General features: G+C 48.6%; 1 protein-coding gene and 1 long non-coding RNA gene across 4 annotated transcripts in view; one reads left to right on the top strand and one right to left on the bottom strand.

The window, feature by feature from the left end:
- LOC134483407 (uncharacterized) overlaps positions 1-7,027 on the top strand; it is a 45,361-nt gene extending 38,334 nt beyond the window's left edge. Inside the window, exon 5 of the long non-coding RNA XR_015644250.1 lies at positions 1,333-7,027. This is a non-coding gene — a long non-coding RNA (uncharacterized LOC134483407). The remainder of the gene's footprint in view (positions 1-1,332) is intronic.
- The window catches only part of Disc1 (DISC1 scaffold protein), a 210,506-nt gene that overhangs the window by 22,775 nt on the left and 170,825 nt on the right, over positions 1-16,906 (bottom strand). For all 3 annotated transcript variants that reach the window (NM_175596.3, XM_087594717.1, XM_087594718.1), the window contains 1 exon segment: positions 7,782-7,989. In NM_175596.3, coding sequence (NP_783186.2) covers positions 7,782-7,989 — 208 coding nt within the window.

Genomic DNA, 16,906 nt, shown 5'->3' with positions numbered 1-16,906 from the left:
ACACATACATGTGTGTATATAGGCATATGTGCACCTACACTTATATGTACACATGTATGTACATGCATGTAGATGTGAGTATTGTATGTATGTATGTATGTATGTATGTATGTATGTATGTATGGCAAATGCCTGCTCTATGCAACCAGGCCTATTGCCTGTTCTAACCTGGATAGTTTGTCCTGGCTCACAACTAGCCTCTGGGAGCCAGGAAAATCCTGTCTTTACCTGCCCTGGACCTGTTTAGGAACTAGATGTGGCCTAGGTATGATGAAGATGATGGTGAAGTATATGACCATTTCCAGTCATGGGAAGCCCTGCAGGGTGGAAGGGGCAGAGCCTCTCAGCTGCCAGAGGGCAACAGTGTGCGTTTGTTAGTGAAGCCTGTGTTGCTGGTGTGTGAGCAAGTCACCCTGTGGTGACGTGACCACTCTGCTGCCTGTCTATCCCTCAGCCTTTGCTAGCAAAGAATCTCCATGGTGGAAGACTCCGGGAGCCCTGAGGTTTGTTTTCTCTGATGCATTGAGCTATGGTTAATTAATGGAGGAAGAGCAGGTGCCCCAACCCTGGGCCCTGGAGCACAGAGAGTGATTTCACGTTTTTTCCAAAAGTACAGGAAGCAGGCAGATCAGAGGAACCAACTTCCTTCCCTGGGGCAGGTGAAGGAGACTGGCAGCAGGCAGGGACATTAATTAACAGAAAAGGACCAGCAGGAAGGAGCCTCTCACTGGCTATGAAGGAAAGCCCTCCCTTACCCACCTGCTCCCTGCATCATACCCAGAGGCCACGGCCAGGCTGGAGGGCAGAGAGCTTGAATTCTTATTGGTTGAATGATTTCTAAACCTATTTATGCCAATTGTACTTAAAATCCTAATTATACCATTTACATATGTACCATACAAAGCAGTGCCCTGTTATTGCAAAAAGAGAAGTTCTTATGCACACTGTTTTAATGGAAAACCTTGGAAAGATACAACAGTGTTGAAGAGAGGGAGAAAGGAGCTGGAGCCTAGAGCCTGCTTTGCAAGGGTCTCTTAACTTTAGGTTCTGCCCACTTTAAAGACACCACAACTGGAAATTGGATGATAGCTTACAGGTAAGGTGTGGGCAAGAAGGGGCCCTCAAAAGTCACTCACTCGGGAGACTCCTCAAAAGACCTTGATCCACTTGCTGCAGTGAGTGATTAGCAAGTGAAATTCTGTGTTTTCACAGGCTCCAGGGGCTTGCTGCAGGTGGACAGAGTCCCACACAGGGGAAGGGACACAACAGAGATGGTTCAAGAGGTCTCTGAGCAGATGGCATTGATACATTCTTGTTTGTTGCTATTCTTAGGTCCTCTCTGTGGTCCAAGCACAGTCCTCTGCACCTGCACCTACACCTGCCACCTGCCACCTGCACCTGCACCTGCACCTGCACCTGAACCTGCACCTGCACCTGGACCTGCACCCGCACCTGCAAGGGGCCTCTCATTGCTGTGGCCAAAATCCTTGTTTTAATTAACTGGAGAGAGAAAGGATTTGGTTTAGCTGTTGGGTTTGGACAAACAGTTTCCCAGAAAGTAACATGTATGTAGAATTCCTAAGAGAGACATCGTCCCCATCCAAGACTCAGGAATGTGGCCCAGTTTTCTGAATTTCCACCAGCATCGGTCTTTCGGCTCCGCTTTCAGCTTCTCTAACCTACACTTCCAAACTCTTCCCCATCCAGCCAACAAACTAGTTCCAAAGTTTTAAGAGCCACCGAATCAAGGCCATTCACCAATGAACTTCCGACTTTTCATATCAATTTTCTGTACTGTGACTTTTCAGTGCTCTGACCTGTGGAGAATGTGGAGACGAACCTGGTAGAGGAAGAAATGGGGAGGAGATCAAGGCGCCACAAGCTCCTATGACTCCTTAAGGAGTCCTGACCCACTGCACACAATGTATGATATGACGTGACTGTTAGCATTCTGTCTAAGCTCCACCCCCACCATTACCTGGCCAGGTGTGCCTGACACTATAAAAGGGGCTGCTGGCCCCTTCATCACTCTCTTGCTCTCTTGCTCTTCCCCTCTTCCCCTTTGTCTCTTCTCTCCCCATTCCCCTCCCAACTTCCCTCCACATGCTCATGGCCAGCCTCTCTCCTCCTCCTCCTCTTCTTCCTCCTCCTCCTCCTCCTCTTCTCCCCCCTCCTCTCCTCTCCTCTCTTGTCCCTCTCCCTTGTCTCATCCTTACATTAAACCTCTCCACATGGAACCATGTTGGCCTAGTCTGGATGCGAGCTGAGATCTCTACCCCAACAGTGGCTCACGGCAGACGGGTGAGACAAGACAAAGAACCCAGGCCAGGGCTGTGGCTGCTTTCCTGTCTTCACAGAGATCTCCATGGGGGATTGGACTCTCCTTGACAGGCTCCTGGACAGGCAAGTCAGATTTGACTAAACAACACAGGTTGCACCCCGATTTGTCCTTGAATACATAAACATACCCTAATTGGCTGAAAGGCTATCTATAAACGCATAGAATAAACACTAAAGTCAGCTCTGCACTCTGATGCTGGTCTCTGGGGTCTGAATCCTGGACATCTTTGTGGGCTCCATCTCTACTTTCCCCCACTTTCTGGTCCCTGCCCTCACAGTGGCCAAAGCATCCATCATCCGTCCTTTGCTGTGTAAAGAGATCAAGGGTTTGTTTGGGCTCATTGATAAGAAGATTTCAATACTTGGCTGCCTGGCACCCTGTCCCTGGGCAGAGCTTGATGGCCCTGGAATGGCAGAGCAGGTGACCTTTCGCCTTCTTACCTTGTGTCTTAGTTTCGTGGGTGTTGTTATGATAAATGTTAGGAGAAGCAACTAAAGGGAGAAAGGGTTCGTTCTACACCACAGGTCAGGGCTACAGTCCCTCATGATGAGGCGGTCACAGAGGCAGGTATTGGTGGTATTCTGTCTAAGCTCCACCCCCACAGCCACCTGGCAACTGCCAGGTTTGCTCCGCCCACAGTTGCCCGGCAACAGCCAGCTGTGCCTGACTGTAAAGGGTGCCACTTGCCCCCTCCTCTCCCTCTTGCTCTCTCTTGCTCTTCCTCTTCTGCCCTCTTTGTCCCTGTCTCTTTTCTCCCCACCCCCATGCCCACCCCCACGTGCTCTGTCCTGGATGTGGGCCAGGCCGAGATTTCTACCCCATCAGGCTTATGTTAGGTGGTCACTTTGTAACCACAGTCAACAAGCAAAGAACAGGATGAATGGTGGCACCTATGGCTCAGTTCCCTTTCTCTGCTGGTGCAGGACCACAGTTGGTAGTTGGTACCTCTCGCTCCTGTAGGTGAGGAGGACATGGTTGAAGGAGTAGGAAGCAGGTTAGTCACATAGCACCTCTAATTAGGGAACAGAGAATGAACAGGAAGTAGGGCCTGGCCACAACACCTCAAAATGTTTGTCCTCGGTGACCTACTTCCTCAAAGAGGCTCAGCCACCTAAAAGTTCCAGCCCTCCCCAGGAGTGCTGGGGACCAAGATCATGAAGGGAACATTTCACAGGCAAAGCGATCAGGAAGGAGAAGGCAAAACGAAAAGGGGTGAGAGACAATGTGCCCACCAAAGGCCACCCCCCAGTGACCCAGGGCTAGGCTGCACCTCCTGTATTTCCCCCAGCTTCTCAAAATATCAGCAGCAGCTAAGGTTCAAGCCCTAACACGTGAACTTTCAGAGGGACGATTCTTGTCCAAGTTATAACACTGTCCACTCTCCCTCAAAACAGGACATCCAAAACAAACAATCAAACAGACAAACAAACACAAGGAAAAGACAAAAAACCCCAGGGTTTTCCCTGAGATATTTCTAAAGGCTCCTGTGTCTCTTAAAACTTTGATTAAATAAATTGGTCACACTTTCCCCCTTTGTCAACCTATCTTCTGTGAGACATGATCCTATGGTGGCTGGGGAAGGATACCCCTGACATCCTGGTCACCAGCCTCAGAAGAGACAGAGCCATGATATCTGCTCTGTGTTTACTGCTGGTTTCTTTGCTCGCAGAAACAGTAGCAACTTTCTGGTTGCTAAACGCACGGAGTGGGGTACCTCCATGGTGCCAGCTTCTCTCTGGCTTATTATAACTTGCTTGATGGCAGCTTCTGGCTTGGAAAGGACACAGCTCAGAGGGGAATCAGAGGGAGTCATGCTGTCCAGGGAACTAGGCAAGAGGGGAGCTCATTAGAGCAAGAAAAGCAGCTGGTGTGGGCAGGCAGGCCGGCTATGGTCTGGAAAGAAAGAATCCCAAAGGTATTGGGGTCAGAACAGTCAGCATGGGCAGTGCCCCTTCAGTACGGGAGCCCAGAAGGCCGATTTCCCCGGCTTCTGCCTGGCTCTGGTGCAGTGTCTGAACCATCTATAAAGCAGGGCCAATAACAGCCTAAGGCTCGGTAGAGAGCTCCCAAGACAGTGGAAAAGAAAGGGTTCTCACAATCTATGCACATGTGTGCCTTAGCGGGACTTGTCCAGACTTCCCCTGGAACAAGGCTTCAAGCAAAGGGTTTTGCCTTCATGGACTCAGCTGCAGAATAGAGGTAATAGTTTTGAGTAGCCTGGCAGGGACCTTCTGCCACAGGGCTGGTGTTCACTCGCTGACAGTGTGCGTCTGAAATGCGTATCACTGTGCTGGCCAGATAAGCAAGGAAAGGCTTTGAAAGTGTCTCCCCACGGACCTCTGTGAGAAGCCCGTGATTTGTCTTGGAAGATTTGGATTGAAAGGCAATTGCCTGCCCCCAGGGTGCCGTGCTTCAATAGCAAAACCAGTGTGGGGTGGCCCAGCACACAGAGTCTTGCTAAACCAAACACACCTGGAGCTGCAAAGCAAAGAAATTTTGCCTCAAGATAAACACATCATTCCCCAGACTTCAATAGTGCCCCCTCCCAAAGTGAGACAAGAAGGCAAAACCACCTTTATCAGGAGACCCCTAACCATTACACCTCTGAGCCTCAGGGGTCTAAAGCCTTCCAGCAAACACAAGCAAGGCATCCCCCTTTGTAAACCTTTCTCTCCTTAGGCACAGCTCCTGTTCACTGCTCAGTTCTCCTCTGATAATGGGAGCAAACTGGATTAGCAAACGATGTTTTAGGTGTTGTGGCCTCCAGAAAGGCAGAGACACAGAGATCAGCACGAGCTAGTCTTTACCTCAGGCACAGACTGCTCTGCGCACACACACACCTCACAGAGGGCTGAGCCCTCTGAAGTAGTGAGCCCAAAACACTCTTTCCTCTCCTGATTCTGTCAGGCATTTGGCTATGGTAATAGGAAAGGTCATTAATGCAACTAAAAACTTAGTTCTGATTATTTTCTCTCGATCTTTATAGCCGTTGTTATTTTTGCATGTGTCTGAGTGTGTATGTGCAGGTTACGTGTGTAGGAGTTTGCATGCATGTTCATGCATATGAGAAGGGTGTGCACGGATGTATATGTATGTACAGGGAGACCATTTATGTGTGTGTGTCTGTGTCTGTGTGTGTGTGTCTGTGTGTGTGTATACAGAGACCACTCTGTATGTATGTGTATGTGTGTGTGTGTGTGTGTGTGTGTGTGTACAGGGAGACCACGTGTGTGTGTGTGTGTGTGTGTGTGTGTGTGTGTACAGGGAGACCACGTGTGTGTGTGTATGTGTGTGTGTGTGTACAGGGAGACCACATGTGTGTGTGTGTGTGTGTGTGTGTGTGTGTGTATGTGTGTGCATATGGAGGCCAGAGTCAACTTCAGATATCGGTTCTTGTTTCCTTGTGAGACAGGGCCTCTCACCAGTTAGGCAAGCACAGCAAATAGCAGGGATCCTCCTGTCTCCACTCCACCCCAACCCCCCCTCCCCCCGCCCAGTGCTGGGGTTACAAGCCTGCATTCCCATGACCAACCTATTATGTGGGTGCAGGGAGTTTAACTCAGGTCCTCACACATACAGAGCAAGCACTTTACCCAGTGAGCGGTCCTCAGCCCGTGTTCTTACTGGTGTTTCAGTGGGTAAGAAGGTGTGGCCCTACCATCAGCAGAGACAGAACCCAACCAGAGAGACTCCGGGCTCAGGCCTCCATGCTCTGCCTCTTCTGCTCTGAGCTCAGTCTTTCCTCCTCTGAGCCCTCTGAGTCCTGAGCCAAGTCCACCTTTTCATATACAGCCCTGAGTTTAAGCAGGCAAACATTGCTTTAAACTCTTAAGTCACTTCTGGAAAGATATGTGCAATAATATTCATTCCTTTCTTTGCTGAAAAGCCATGAATCAGATATATACACCATCAGGTGATAACACCACAGCCATGATTCAGATATATATACCATCAGGTGACAACACCACAGCCATGATTCAGATATATACACTGCCAGGTGACTACACAATAGGACAGAACACATCTCTCACCCCTCCCAGATTCTTTTCCCCAGATACCAGACAACAAGACTAGTCTCTGGTCCTGTCTTCCCAAAAAGGCATTATCCTAAGACCCAAGACACTCATGAATCCAAAAGGAACCCAGAGTGACACATTTCTTGGGGACATGCATTCAAATATAGGACCGGGGGCAGTTCTCACCCAGTATAGACACAGTAACCAGATGTTGAGCACAGGGCACAGGATCTGTAACGTAACAGCTCTGGTCCCACCCAGGGTCAGGAAGCCCATGGACTGGCCAGGGTGCTGTCCCTACCATGTATTACTGAGTCTTGGCAAAGGGGAAGGGATACAACAAGGTGGGAAAGTCTAGGTGAGAGAACATGAGGCTTGTGGCAGCTATAACCAACCTCTTCTCTAACAATGTCAAGACTTGAGAGAATGCTTGAAAGCCAACATACAGGGAGCTTGGAAGCCTCAGAGGGAAGGAAAGCATGCATTTGGGGAAGCCCCTCTGGACATAGGGTAGGAGGGGGTAGAAAGGGGAAAGGGAGAGGTGAGGGAACCTTCTCCACTGGTCAGGGTCAGCCTCTGATTTAAAAAAAAATAAGGGGTTGGGGATTTAGCTCAGTGGTAGAGCGCTTGCCTAGGAAGCGCAAGGCCCTGGGTTCGGTCCCCAGCTCTGAAAAAGAGAACCAAAAAAAAAAAAAAAAAAAAAGTAAAATCACATTCTAATAGAAATGCACATTTTCAGGCAAAGTTTATCAGAATTTGTGAGGCCAAACAATGGAACGAGTGTTCTGTTCTTTGTTTTGTTTTGATTTCATGAAATCAGGAACCACAAACATTAGTCATGATCTGTTTTCCGTGAAAATGACATGTATACGTGCATTAGAATGTTTGAATTCGTCAACAATACATTGTAACTTATAGGCTCCAGAGACACAATAAAATATATTAATTTCCTTAGAATTTAAACTAGGGTTAAAAAGAAAGCGAACGTGCCAAGCTTTTCTTTTTGCTTTTCTATATTTTAAGCTTCAAAAAGTTATCAGCTACTTTGTTGTCATATCCAGGAGTTATGTACAATTTAAGAACTCCATGAGGGTCTGTGGAAACACTGCAACGTGAGGGTCTGTGGAAACACTGCAATGTGAGGGTCTGTGGAAACACTGCAACGTGAGGGTCTGTGGAAACACTATAATGTGAGGGTCTGTGGAAACACTGTAATGTGAGGGTCTGTGGAAACACTGTAATGTGAGGGTCTGTGGAAACACTGTAATGTAAGAGTCTGTGGAAACACTCTAAGCTCCATTTGTTCCTATCCCCAAACTGCATACCATGAACCCCTGACAAGCACACACAGGACGAACCTCTTTCCATAGGCCTGCAGCACAGTGTGGTAAGGAAGCTGAGTAAGTGTTCCACTCACAGAGTACCTGCAAGGGGGACTTTTCCTCTTCGGGGTGGGGTGTTCTAGGGACAGCCAGGGCAGCTGTCTGAGCCGCCTCTCCTGTGCTGTGCACCTGCTTCTCATCCTCCACATGTGAGCTGCTGCCTGCTTCCTGGATCTCTAGGCTCTGCATCAGCAACTGACACGCCTCCAAGTCCGCTTTCCACACTCTCTCAAGCAGCGGGCACCTGCAGCTAAGACAGAGGCAGCAGGCATGGACATTAGCCCAGCGATGGCTCACCCTATCCATCAACGGTGTGCTTGTGTCAGAGGCCACTTCACACACTCCAACATCATTTTACAGAGGCAAAACATATCAACTGGAGGACACAGAGGGACCAAACCTGTCATGTGTCTCTGCTCATGGTGACATTCACGTGGGTCCTTCCTAGCTGCCTGGTCAGCAAGGACACCCAGAATCTCACCTATGCTTCCAAGAAGAGCTACCCAGTGTGGCACATCCTACCCTCTATTCTTATTAGAGTCAACAAACCCACCCGGCTCTGCCCAAGGCTTCTGCAGGTTCCACTACCTGGGATCTCACCTCTCACCTACCAGGAGATATTAAATCACCCTTGTTACCCACTAACATACATATAGCCTGGTCCCAGGCCAGCAGGACTCTAACGTCACCTGCCATTCTACTGTGCTCAGCAGTACACACCCACGTATGCTTCCCACACAGAACCACAGTGTCTCAGATTCAGCTTACACAGTCCGCTTTGGGGGGAAGCTCTCTGCTCTGTAGCCAGACATCTAGGGTGGACCCCTGAGCACACTGTCCAGCAGGTGCTGGGAGGTGGAGACTGGAGAATCCCTGGGGTGTGCGGAGCACAGAGTCTCATGGAATTGCAGGCTCTGTGTTCAGTGAGTAAGTGGAGAGAAATAAAGGAAGATGTCTACTGTTAACCTGTGTCAATCCCCAAATCTCCTCTGCTAACTTCTACATGTGCATCGTGGCATACATACACCAACACACACACACACACACACACACACACACACACACGAAAACATACACACCAATGCATGCATGAACACACATGTGCACATATACACATACACCAATACATACACACATACACACATACACACATACACATAACACATACACACACATCACACACACAATGAATGAAACTTTTAAAAACTAAACAAAGTAAATAAGCTTGTACTACTACATTTCAAATTCATGTGAAAAACAGGCTAGAGGATAGAAAATATAAAAACTGACACAAAGCAATGGAAAATGTGTTGGAGAGAGGGTTCAGTGGTTAAGAGCACTGGCTGCTCTTACAGAGGACCTGCGCTTAGTTACCAGTGTGCACGTCAGAACTGCCTGTAACTGCAGCTCCAGGGGCCCAGTGTCCTCTTCTCTACTGCGCAGGCACCCACACTCAAATGCACACACCCTTGTGCACACACCCATGTGCACACACCCATGTGCACACACATATAATTAAAGGATTAATCTTTTAAAAAATGGAAATGTTGAGTTGATGATAAAACTTACAGGTATTGACAAGTAATTAAACGTCTCCATCAAGTGCCTGGAGGACAGAACAGGACCTCAGAAAGGAACAGACAGGCAGTGGGCACACAGAGATGGTCTCAGGGAAACAGAGGTGAACCTTGTGGAGATATGCACACCCAGACCCCAAGGCACCTCTTCAGATCTATTGAATTGGCTAAAAATAGGAACTAAGAGCTGACCAAAGCCGGGTTGTGGGGTATTGTCCCTGCCATTCACGCCAGACTCATCCTTGCTCCTGCACACGGTGTGGTTCAGAAAACCACCTTCTCCACCCTCTGAGTCTCAGAGACAAACAACTCTTTCTCCTGTAAGCTGCTTTGGTCATGTGTCTTCTCAGGGCACAGGAGAGTAACTAAGATACTGTTTCACTAGCTGCGTTAGAGACACACCCTTTGCTTGATTTTCCCCTCAGATTCATTGGCTTTTGTTCTTATCTTTGTGTCTCCTTTTTTTCCTTTCCTGTGTCTTACTTTCCATTGTTTCTCTTCAGCTCCTGCCCTTTTTCCCCTTCCAATCCTTTTTCTTGTTCTCTTACTGTTCTATTAAAGGCACCCACGCATCTATATTTCTGCCTAAGAAGTTCTCTAACCATATCCACACATGTATGTTTAAATCTTCAAATATTAAATACTTTAAAATATCGAGGGAAAAAAAAGAAGTTTATTTCAAAGCCCTTATGCACTTGCTCTCGGAACTGCTCTAACATGGCCGGCATGACTGATTTCCAGAATTATAACTTTTATCATCCTGCAGACTTAATGTAGAGTCTTTGTTTTCTCTCCCGCTCTCCTCTTGAAACTGAAGCTATACACTTGTGTGTTTTCCAGTTTGGGACCCAACATAGTCAAAGCCTCTCTACAGCCTCTGTACCCCAGGAGCCAGTGGGAATCACAGGGCTCTTATGGTTCCCAGGGAAAGAGGTCAACAATGTCCCCCATTGAAACCTGTAGAATGTCAGAGTAATTGGTGAAATATGGCGTGACTCTTGTCTGAGTGAAAGTGGAACTAGTCCTGAGCTGTCTCTAGGACACGCTCGCCAAAGTCTAGGTGCCAATTTCAGAGGTGCAAGGCATGTGGCAGATCGAGTATGTGGGTGTAAGGTGGCAGTGCTCCTTGTGGGCTATGTGGTAACTTCTTCTGAGACATCTGCTTTTTGCATCTGTTTGTATTGAAGGCAGCCATGGCTGACTGTGTGTGGTGAAGATGCCTGCTCTTCCTGCCCAAGAGAGTAACTGGGTCATTAGCAAAAACTGCTTCACCAGTGACTCAGAGCCTCTGAGCCTTGGGAGGGCAGGGATGATATTTTGAGCTGTGGTAGCTCAGAGGTCTGGGTGGAGAGGTGGGCCCCAGCACAGCCATCACCTTCTCGAAGCTAAAGGAGGCCTGCAGAACCAACGGAGCACAGCCTCGGAGGACCGAGTGTGACCGTGCTCTGTGGGGGATGATGCTGGCATGCAGGGACTTGGGGTGGCAGCTTGCCTCTCTACTGAAGTAGGAACACCCTGGACACAGGGGGTCATGGGTGTGACCCCAGTACTTGTGAGGCTGAGATAGAAAGATTACAGTTAATTTAATGCCAGACTTGACTGTGTAATGATTTCTGGGCCAGCCTGGGCTGGAGTGAGACATTCTCTCAAAACACAAACAACAACAACAAAACCCTGGGAACCTGAGTTCTGACACAGACGTCTGAGGTTTCAGCCCTTGTCACCAACCCATCCCTCCTGACTTACTCTCTTTTAAAGGAATTACCTCAACAGAAGCTACTGAAGCATGTGACTACATTCTTCCTATTCCCTGGGCAACTTAAATCTCCCACAGAGAGAAAAACGTCACTATTACAAGTGTTTACATTTTGTCCTTTGATTTACCTTATCTTTACTAATTAAAACTTTTTTTTTTTTTGGTTCTTTTTTCGGAGCTGGGGACCGAACCCAGGGCCTTCTGCTTCCTAGGCAAGTGCTCTACCACTGAGCTAAATCCCCAACCCCAGGTGTTTGGTTTTTGTTTTGTTTGCTTGCTTTTTTTTCTGTTTCCCCACTGTGAGATGGGAAAGGGAACAGAACAAAAATAACTGGATAGACAGTTACAGGGAGAAAATATTAGGTGTTCCGGTTGAGGATGTGAACCAATGCCTTCAGCTTTCCCATCCCACCAGCTTTGTGAGAGCTGATGTTGGATGTCAGCTCGGCAGGCTCTAGGATCACCCAGGAGATGACCCCACAGAGCACGTCAGGGGGCGTCTGCTTGCTCTGACTCTTCTATGCAGCTCTGGTGTGTTCCTCAGATGCCATCAGAGCAGCCCTCACACCCTTCCAGGAAAGACACATGGACGGCTACGTCTTATATCCTTTACTCCCTCAAACTGCCACTCATTAAATTATAACCATAACTTGTCAGCAGGTCAGAGAGGACCTGCCAGTGCAAGTGGACGACCTGAGATTGATCCCTGGAACCCACGGTGAAAAAGAAAACTGACTCTCAAAATCTGTCCTGACTCCACGCACAAGCCATGGACTCCACTAACCCTTACTCCTGCTACTGCTACTCTGTCACCATCATCCTCTGCATTGTCACCACCACCATCATCACCATCACTGTCATCTTCATCATCTCCTTCATCTCATTATTATTTTTATTATTATTTTAAGATCTAACCAGTTATTCAAGGCCAACATCAGTGACCACGTCACACATGTCTTCTAAAAACCTATACCGGGGTTGGGGATTTAGCTCAGTGGTAGAGCGTTTGCCTAGGAAGCGCAAGGCCCTGGGTTCGGTCCCCAGCTCCGAAAAAAAGAACCAAAAAAAAAAAAAAAAAAAAAAACTATACCGAGTGATGCCTCCTTCCTCTGAACCCTACGGCATCTGGCAAGCCTCTGGATACAGCCACAGTCCATTTGATTCCACTGGTCAGACACAGACCTGCTTCTTCATGTTTAAACAGGCCGGGGAATACTTTGTGTTCACATCTTTAGACCCCAGGAAGCATGTAGACTGGCAAGGTGTCACTCAGCATAGACACTAAGTAACAGTCTGATGAACTGAACAATAGACACTAAGTGACAATCTAAAGAACTGGGCAAACACCTGCCTGGAGAGACTGGAAAAGCATCCGTCCTAAGAAAGGTTACCCGGGGAGCCTTTTTGGTGGTAACTATTGTAGAATTGGCTACATTAAAAATTAAAGTCTCAGAGTAAACATGGAAGGGCCATTCTGTCTTACTCTGGCTGCTCAAAACCAAACCCAAATTCCTAATTATCTGTACAATGTTGAAGGGGGAGAAAGCTTTCTAAGCAACTCAGAAGGACAAAACAGAAATATCTAGATATATTTGGATATATCTCTGTATATTTATATTTGAATATACATAGGACCAAGGTACCAGGAAATCTGGTGCTGGTGCTAGGATCCGATTTTCTGACCTGTAGAGTTCAAGGCAGTGGTGTGTGATATCACAGTTGGTACTTGTGCTACAAACTGCCATCGAGAAACAGGTTGTGGGTCAATGGCCACTATAGTCCAATAGCTACAGGGTTCTCAGGCACAGAGATCTGAATGGCACAGGTGCCAACACGCATGCTTCTGTCACCCAACAGGCTCAGGCAGGTACATCTGGCACAAACCCAGGAACCCCTTGGTGTTTCGGACTAGCTTCACTCTTAATACTGAAGAACTAGGAATTCTGCTCAGGTTCAAGGTCATCCTCCATGGCTGAGCCAAAGGCAGCCCAGTGCCCTCACTCTTCTGGCTTGTGAGGAAGGAAACCCTCTTGTCAGCGCTCTCACCCACTGCCTCTAGAAAACTGTCTCAAATTGCAAGATGGCCCTGAACTAAGTCTATTTACACGGAGTTGTGGGATGCCCCTTACGCATACATAGGAGAGAGCAGACTGAATCTCCTCAGGTAAAAGGAAGCATTGGGTTACCAAGCGCTGCAGGTGCAGGATGGCGCGCCATCACCCTACGACCTGGCAGGTCTCTGCTGCAGGAGAAGGCACCATGATAGGGCATTGCTACCGCCACAGGCTGAGAAGAAATCTGGGACCTGCTGGAGCCCAGGGCAGTCTCAGAACCGTACCGAGGAATTGTGTGCAGACATCACTCTCTCTATCCAGGCACACAGAGTATCATAACAGCTGAAATCTAAATTGAAGTCTAAAAATAGCACAATAAAATTACTTCCTTCCTTCACTCCACTGAGAGCAAGTGGGCTGACATCCACAGCTGCAGGGCACGGCTGACTTCCTGAGTTCACGCGGACGGAGAGGTTACACAACTGCCCCATCTTGCGAGCACATCGCCCAGCCCGGAAAATGGGGAAGCTGGAGCAATTACCCGGTTGGTGGGAACCGATCATGGACATTTGATTATAGTTATTAATGGGGAGAACGGGAGACAGACCGCTGAGCGGCTGGCTAGCGCTAAGTGAATGTGTATGAGATTCCTGGAGGGGGATTAATTTCTGTTTGCGTTTCATTTCTCGGCTACCATCTGAATGTGACATCGAGTCTACGCGTGGCCTGTCACATCCTTATCAGTATGCAGTGCCTGGCACGCTGGTCACATTATCTCTGCTGGATGCACCAAACAAGGGGTCTCTTGCTGAGGGGATCGTTTCCCTCTGATTCTAATGCAGGACTGGGGGAGCCAGTGGCTGGCTTTTCGGTTGAGAAACGTGCCTTGCACTGTCAGAAAGACATTCTCCAAGCAAATATTTGTCTCTCTGTGTGTTTTCCACTGACGTCGAGCGCACACAGATCCTGATCTGAAAGGCACGTGGACCACCATCGAGTTCTTGGTCCCGTCAGAGGACACTGGGCTTTCTCTGCATCTCAGCTATGAGATCTCAAGCTCCTCAGGCGAGCCAGGTCCCATTGTCCTTTCACCTGTGGTGGCCTCTCAGCTTCTGTGCGTGGTTAAGTGATGCACATGCAGTGCCAGACAGCACAGTGCTGGGCCACGCTTCATTCTGCTGAGTTTAGCTCTTCTCCAACCAGAGACAAAGAAAATCTTCTCAGTGCTGTAGAGACAGTCCTGAAGTGTGTCCTTCTCTCAGGCTAACAGAGGGGAGGCCCGCAGAGTCCATGAAGCCACACCGGGAAGACGATTCCAAAGTCTTACCACCCCCACCCTCCAATCGCTACCTTTGCACGAAAGGCAGTCTGCTCCCTGAGTTTGATTGTGAGGTCCTGTGGGGAGGGAGGTGTCCATCCAAATACAGCCACATCGATAGAAGCAAGGGTATTACCTGACTGAGTATCTTCAGGGGTTAGCGGGTCAAAGCCAAGAGGCCAGTAGTATGAGAACTGTCAAGAAGTCGAGATATATGGGACACTTCGTGCACCCCACCTGAAATCAGCAGGATCGTTCTGGGGACTAGAGCATCCAGGCATGAGCCCGCTGGCTGTCAGAAAAGAGCTCAGACTGAAGGAGTTCCGGATGAGAACCAGGTTCCAGGCTTCTGTGTGAAGGTCCACCAAGTGTTTCCCACTGCTACCCGAATGCCACATGTGGCCAAGTACGACCCAACACATTGCAACTTACTTAAAATACAAAGGGATTGTGGTAGAAATTCTTGGCAGGGTCCTCCACAGTGAACTTTGTAGCCGAACGTGTTATGTCACAAAGTTAAAGGCTGGCCCCTCTTGGAGGCTGACAACCTGAGAAACCAACGTGGGACTATGCTTACGTGTAGTCTGTCCGCCTAAACCTGACTAGCCCCCTCCTCTTATTGAAAGGACTCACAGTCACTTAGAGATGACAGGGTCAGGCAAACTCCAGGGTCAGCTTGCCCTTCTGACAGGCAGGAGGAGGAGGAGGGGATACCCTTCAAAAACCCATCCATCTCTCTGTCATACTCCAGTGAGCCACACAAATGAACACACCTGTGCCACAGCAGCCTCAGGGGCCACTTCCGTCCCGAAACTGCCAGCCCTGGTAAACGCCATTGTCAGAACACGAACGGTTCCACTGAGAGCAACGAATCAAGAAATCCAAGAAAGAGTCAATTAAGACAAGCTTGAGCTGGCTGATGCATCCTACCGGCCTGCACCAGTGGGATGCAGGCCCCTCTGGGGAAACCGTAGCACTGCTCGTTTACAGAATAATGAAGGAAATAACTTGCCCAATGGCTGGTGTAGTTGTCAAAAGTCATCTCTTTGTAATTCTCACCCTAGGCTTCATCCAGGAAGTAATCATACGATTTCCATTTTGTGTGTGTGTGTGTGTGTGTGTGTGTGTGTGTGTGTGTGTGTGTACGCCTGCACACACTGATACTCATGTGAGTTACAGTTTACACGTGGAGGTCCGAGGACAATTTGAAGAATCAGCTCTCTCCTTCAACCATATGGGTTAAACTCGGGTCACGAGAGTCCGTGGGAATGCTTCTACTGGATAAACTATTCACTGGTCTGGGGATTTTTTTTTAGCATAGCTAAGGGATTGGAGAAACAGCTCAGTAGGTGAAGGGCTTGCTGCACACCTATGAGGATCAGAGTTCAGATCACCGGCACCCACACGAAAAGCCAAGTGTGCAGATGCACGCCTGTGCCCTCGCACACAGAGCGTAGCTGAGTTTGGGATGGATGAGGCTAAGGAGTTCTCCTTTGGGGCTTGAAGAGGGGTTTAGCACTCCACACTGGTGTGAGGTTAAGCTGCAATGGCACAGAGCCTGGTGTCTTTGAACCCTGGACTCATCCCCTGTCATGGATGCTCTCTTAGCAGCCAGATAACACAAGCAGGCAGGAGGGACAGGCGGGAGGGACAGGCAGGAGGGACAGGCAGGAGGGACAGGCAGGAGGAGCAGGCAGGAGGGGCAGGCAGGAGGGACAGGCAGGAGGGACAGGCGGGAGGGACAGGCAGGTGGAAGTGTGAGCAGACTGACTCAGAACCCCTCGGGTAATGCTAAATCAACCGTGTGCTTGCCGTGGCTGTGGTGCAGGCTCACAAAGTGGAGAGCAGTCACTGACAGTCTTGGAAATGCCTGCCTCCTAGAGTGGGCGGGGGTCTGAGAAGCTCCCCCAGCAGCAGAGACTTTAGAACCCATCTGTCTGAAGGTCACAGGTTCATGGCACGTTGTCAAATTAAACTATCGTGCGATCTCAACATGTCCTGTAATCATTAAAAAACTCTTGTCGTTTAATTATAGGCAAATTGGATCTCTGCCATTGATGTATTGACTGAAGCTTAATGGCTCTTTAAGATTTCTCAGTCCGTGGCCAAATGCATCAAAAAGACTTTTTTTTTTTTTTTTTTTTTTGCCTTGAGTACGTTAAACTCATCGGATGTTGGACACTCCCTGCTAATTAATAATTGTCTCTTTGTGTGTGTGTCTTTTCTTGGGACAGTGTCTCATACAGTCCAGGCTAGGTTCAAACTCACTATGACTAATGGATAGCTAGGGCTGACTTTGAACTCCTAATTGTTTAGCCTTCACCCTGCAAGTGTTAAGATTACAGCTACACTCACGGATGGCTGTCTTCAAGCTTGTGAAAGCCACCCTGGAATGTGAAGGCTGACTGTGAGGTGGGTTTTTTAGAAGTGTCCTCTGGTGTGAGACACCATGGCTTTATCAC

The sequence above is a fragment of the Rattus norvegicus genome, chromosome 19, assembly GCF_021556685.1.
Source record: "Rattus norvegicus strain SHRSP/BbbUtx chromosome 19, alternate assembly SHRSP_T2T, whole genome shotgun sequence".
Lineage (NCBI taxonomy): Eukaryota > Metazoa > Chordata > Mammalia > Rodentia > Muridae > Rattus > Rattus norvegicus.
This window is presented reverse-complemented; position numbering and strand designations above follow the sequence as displayed.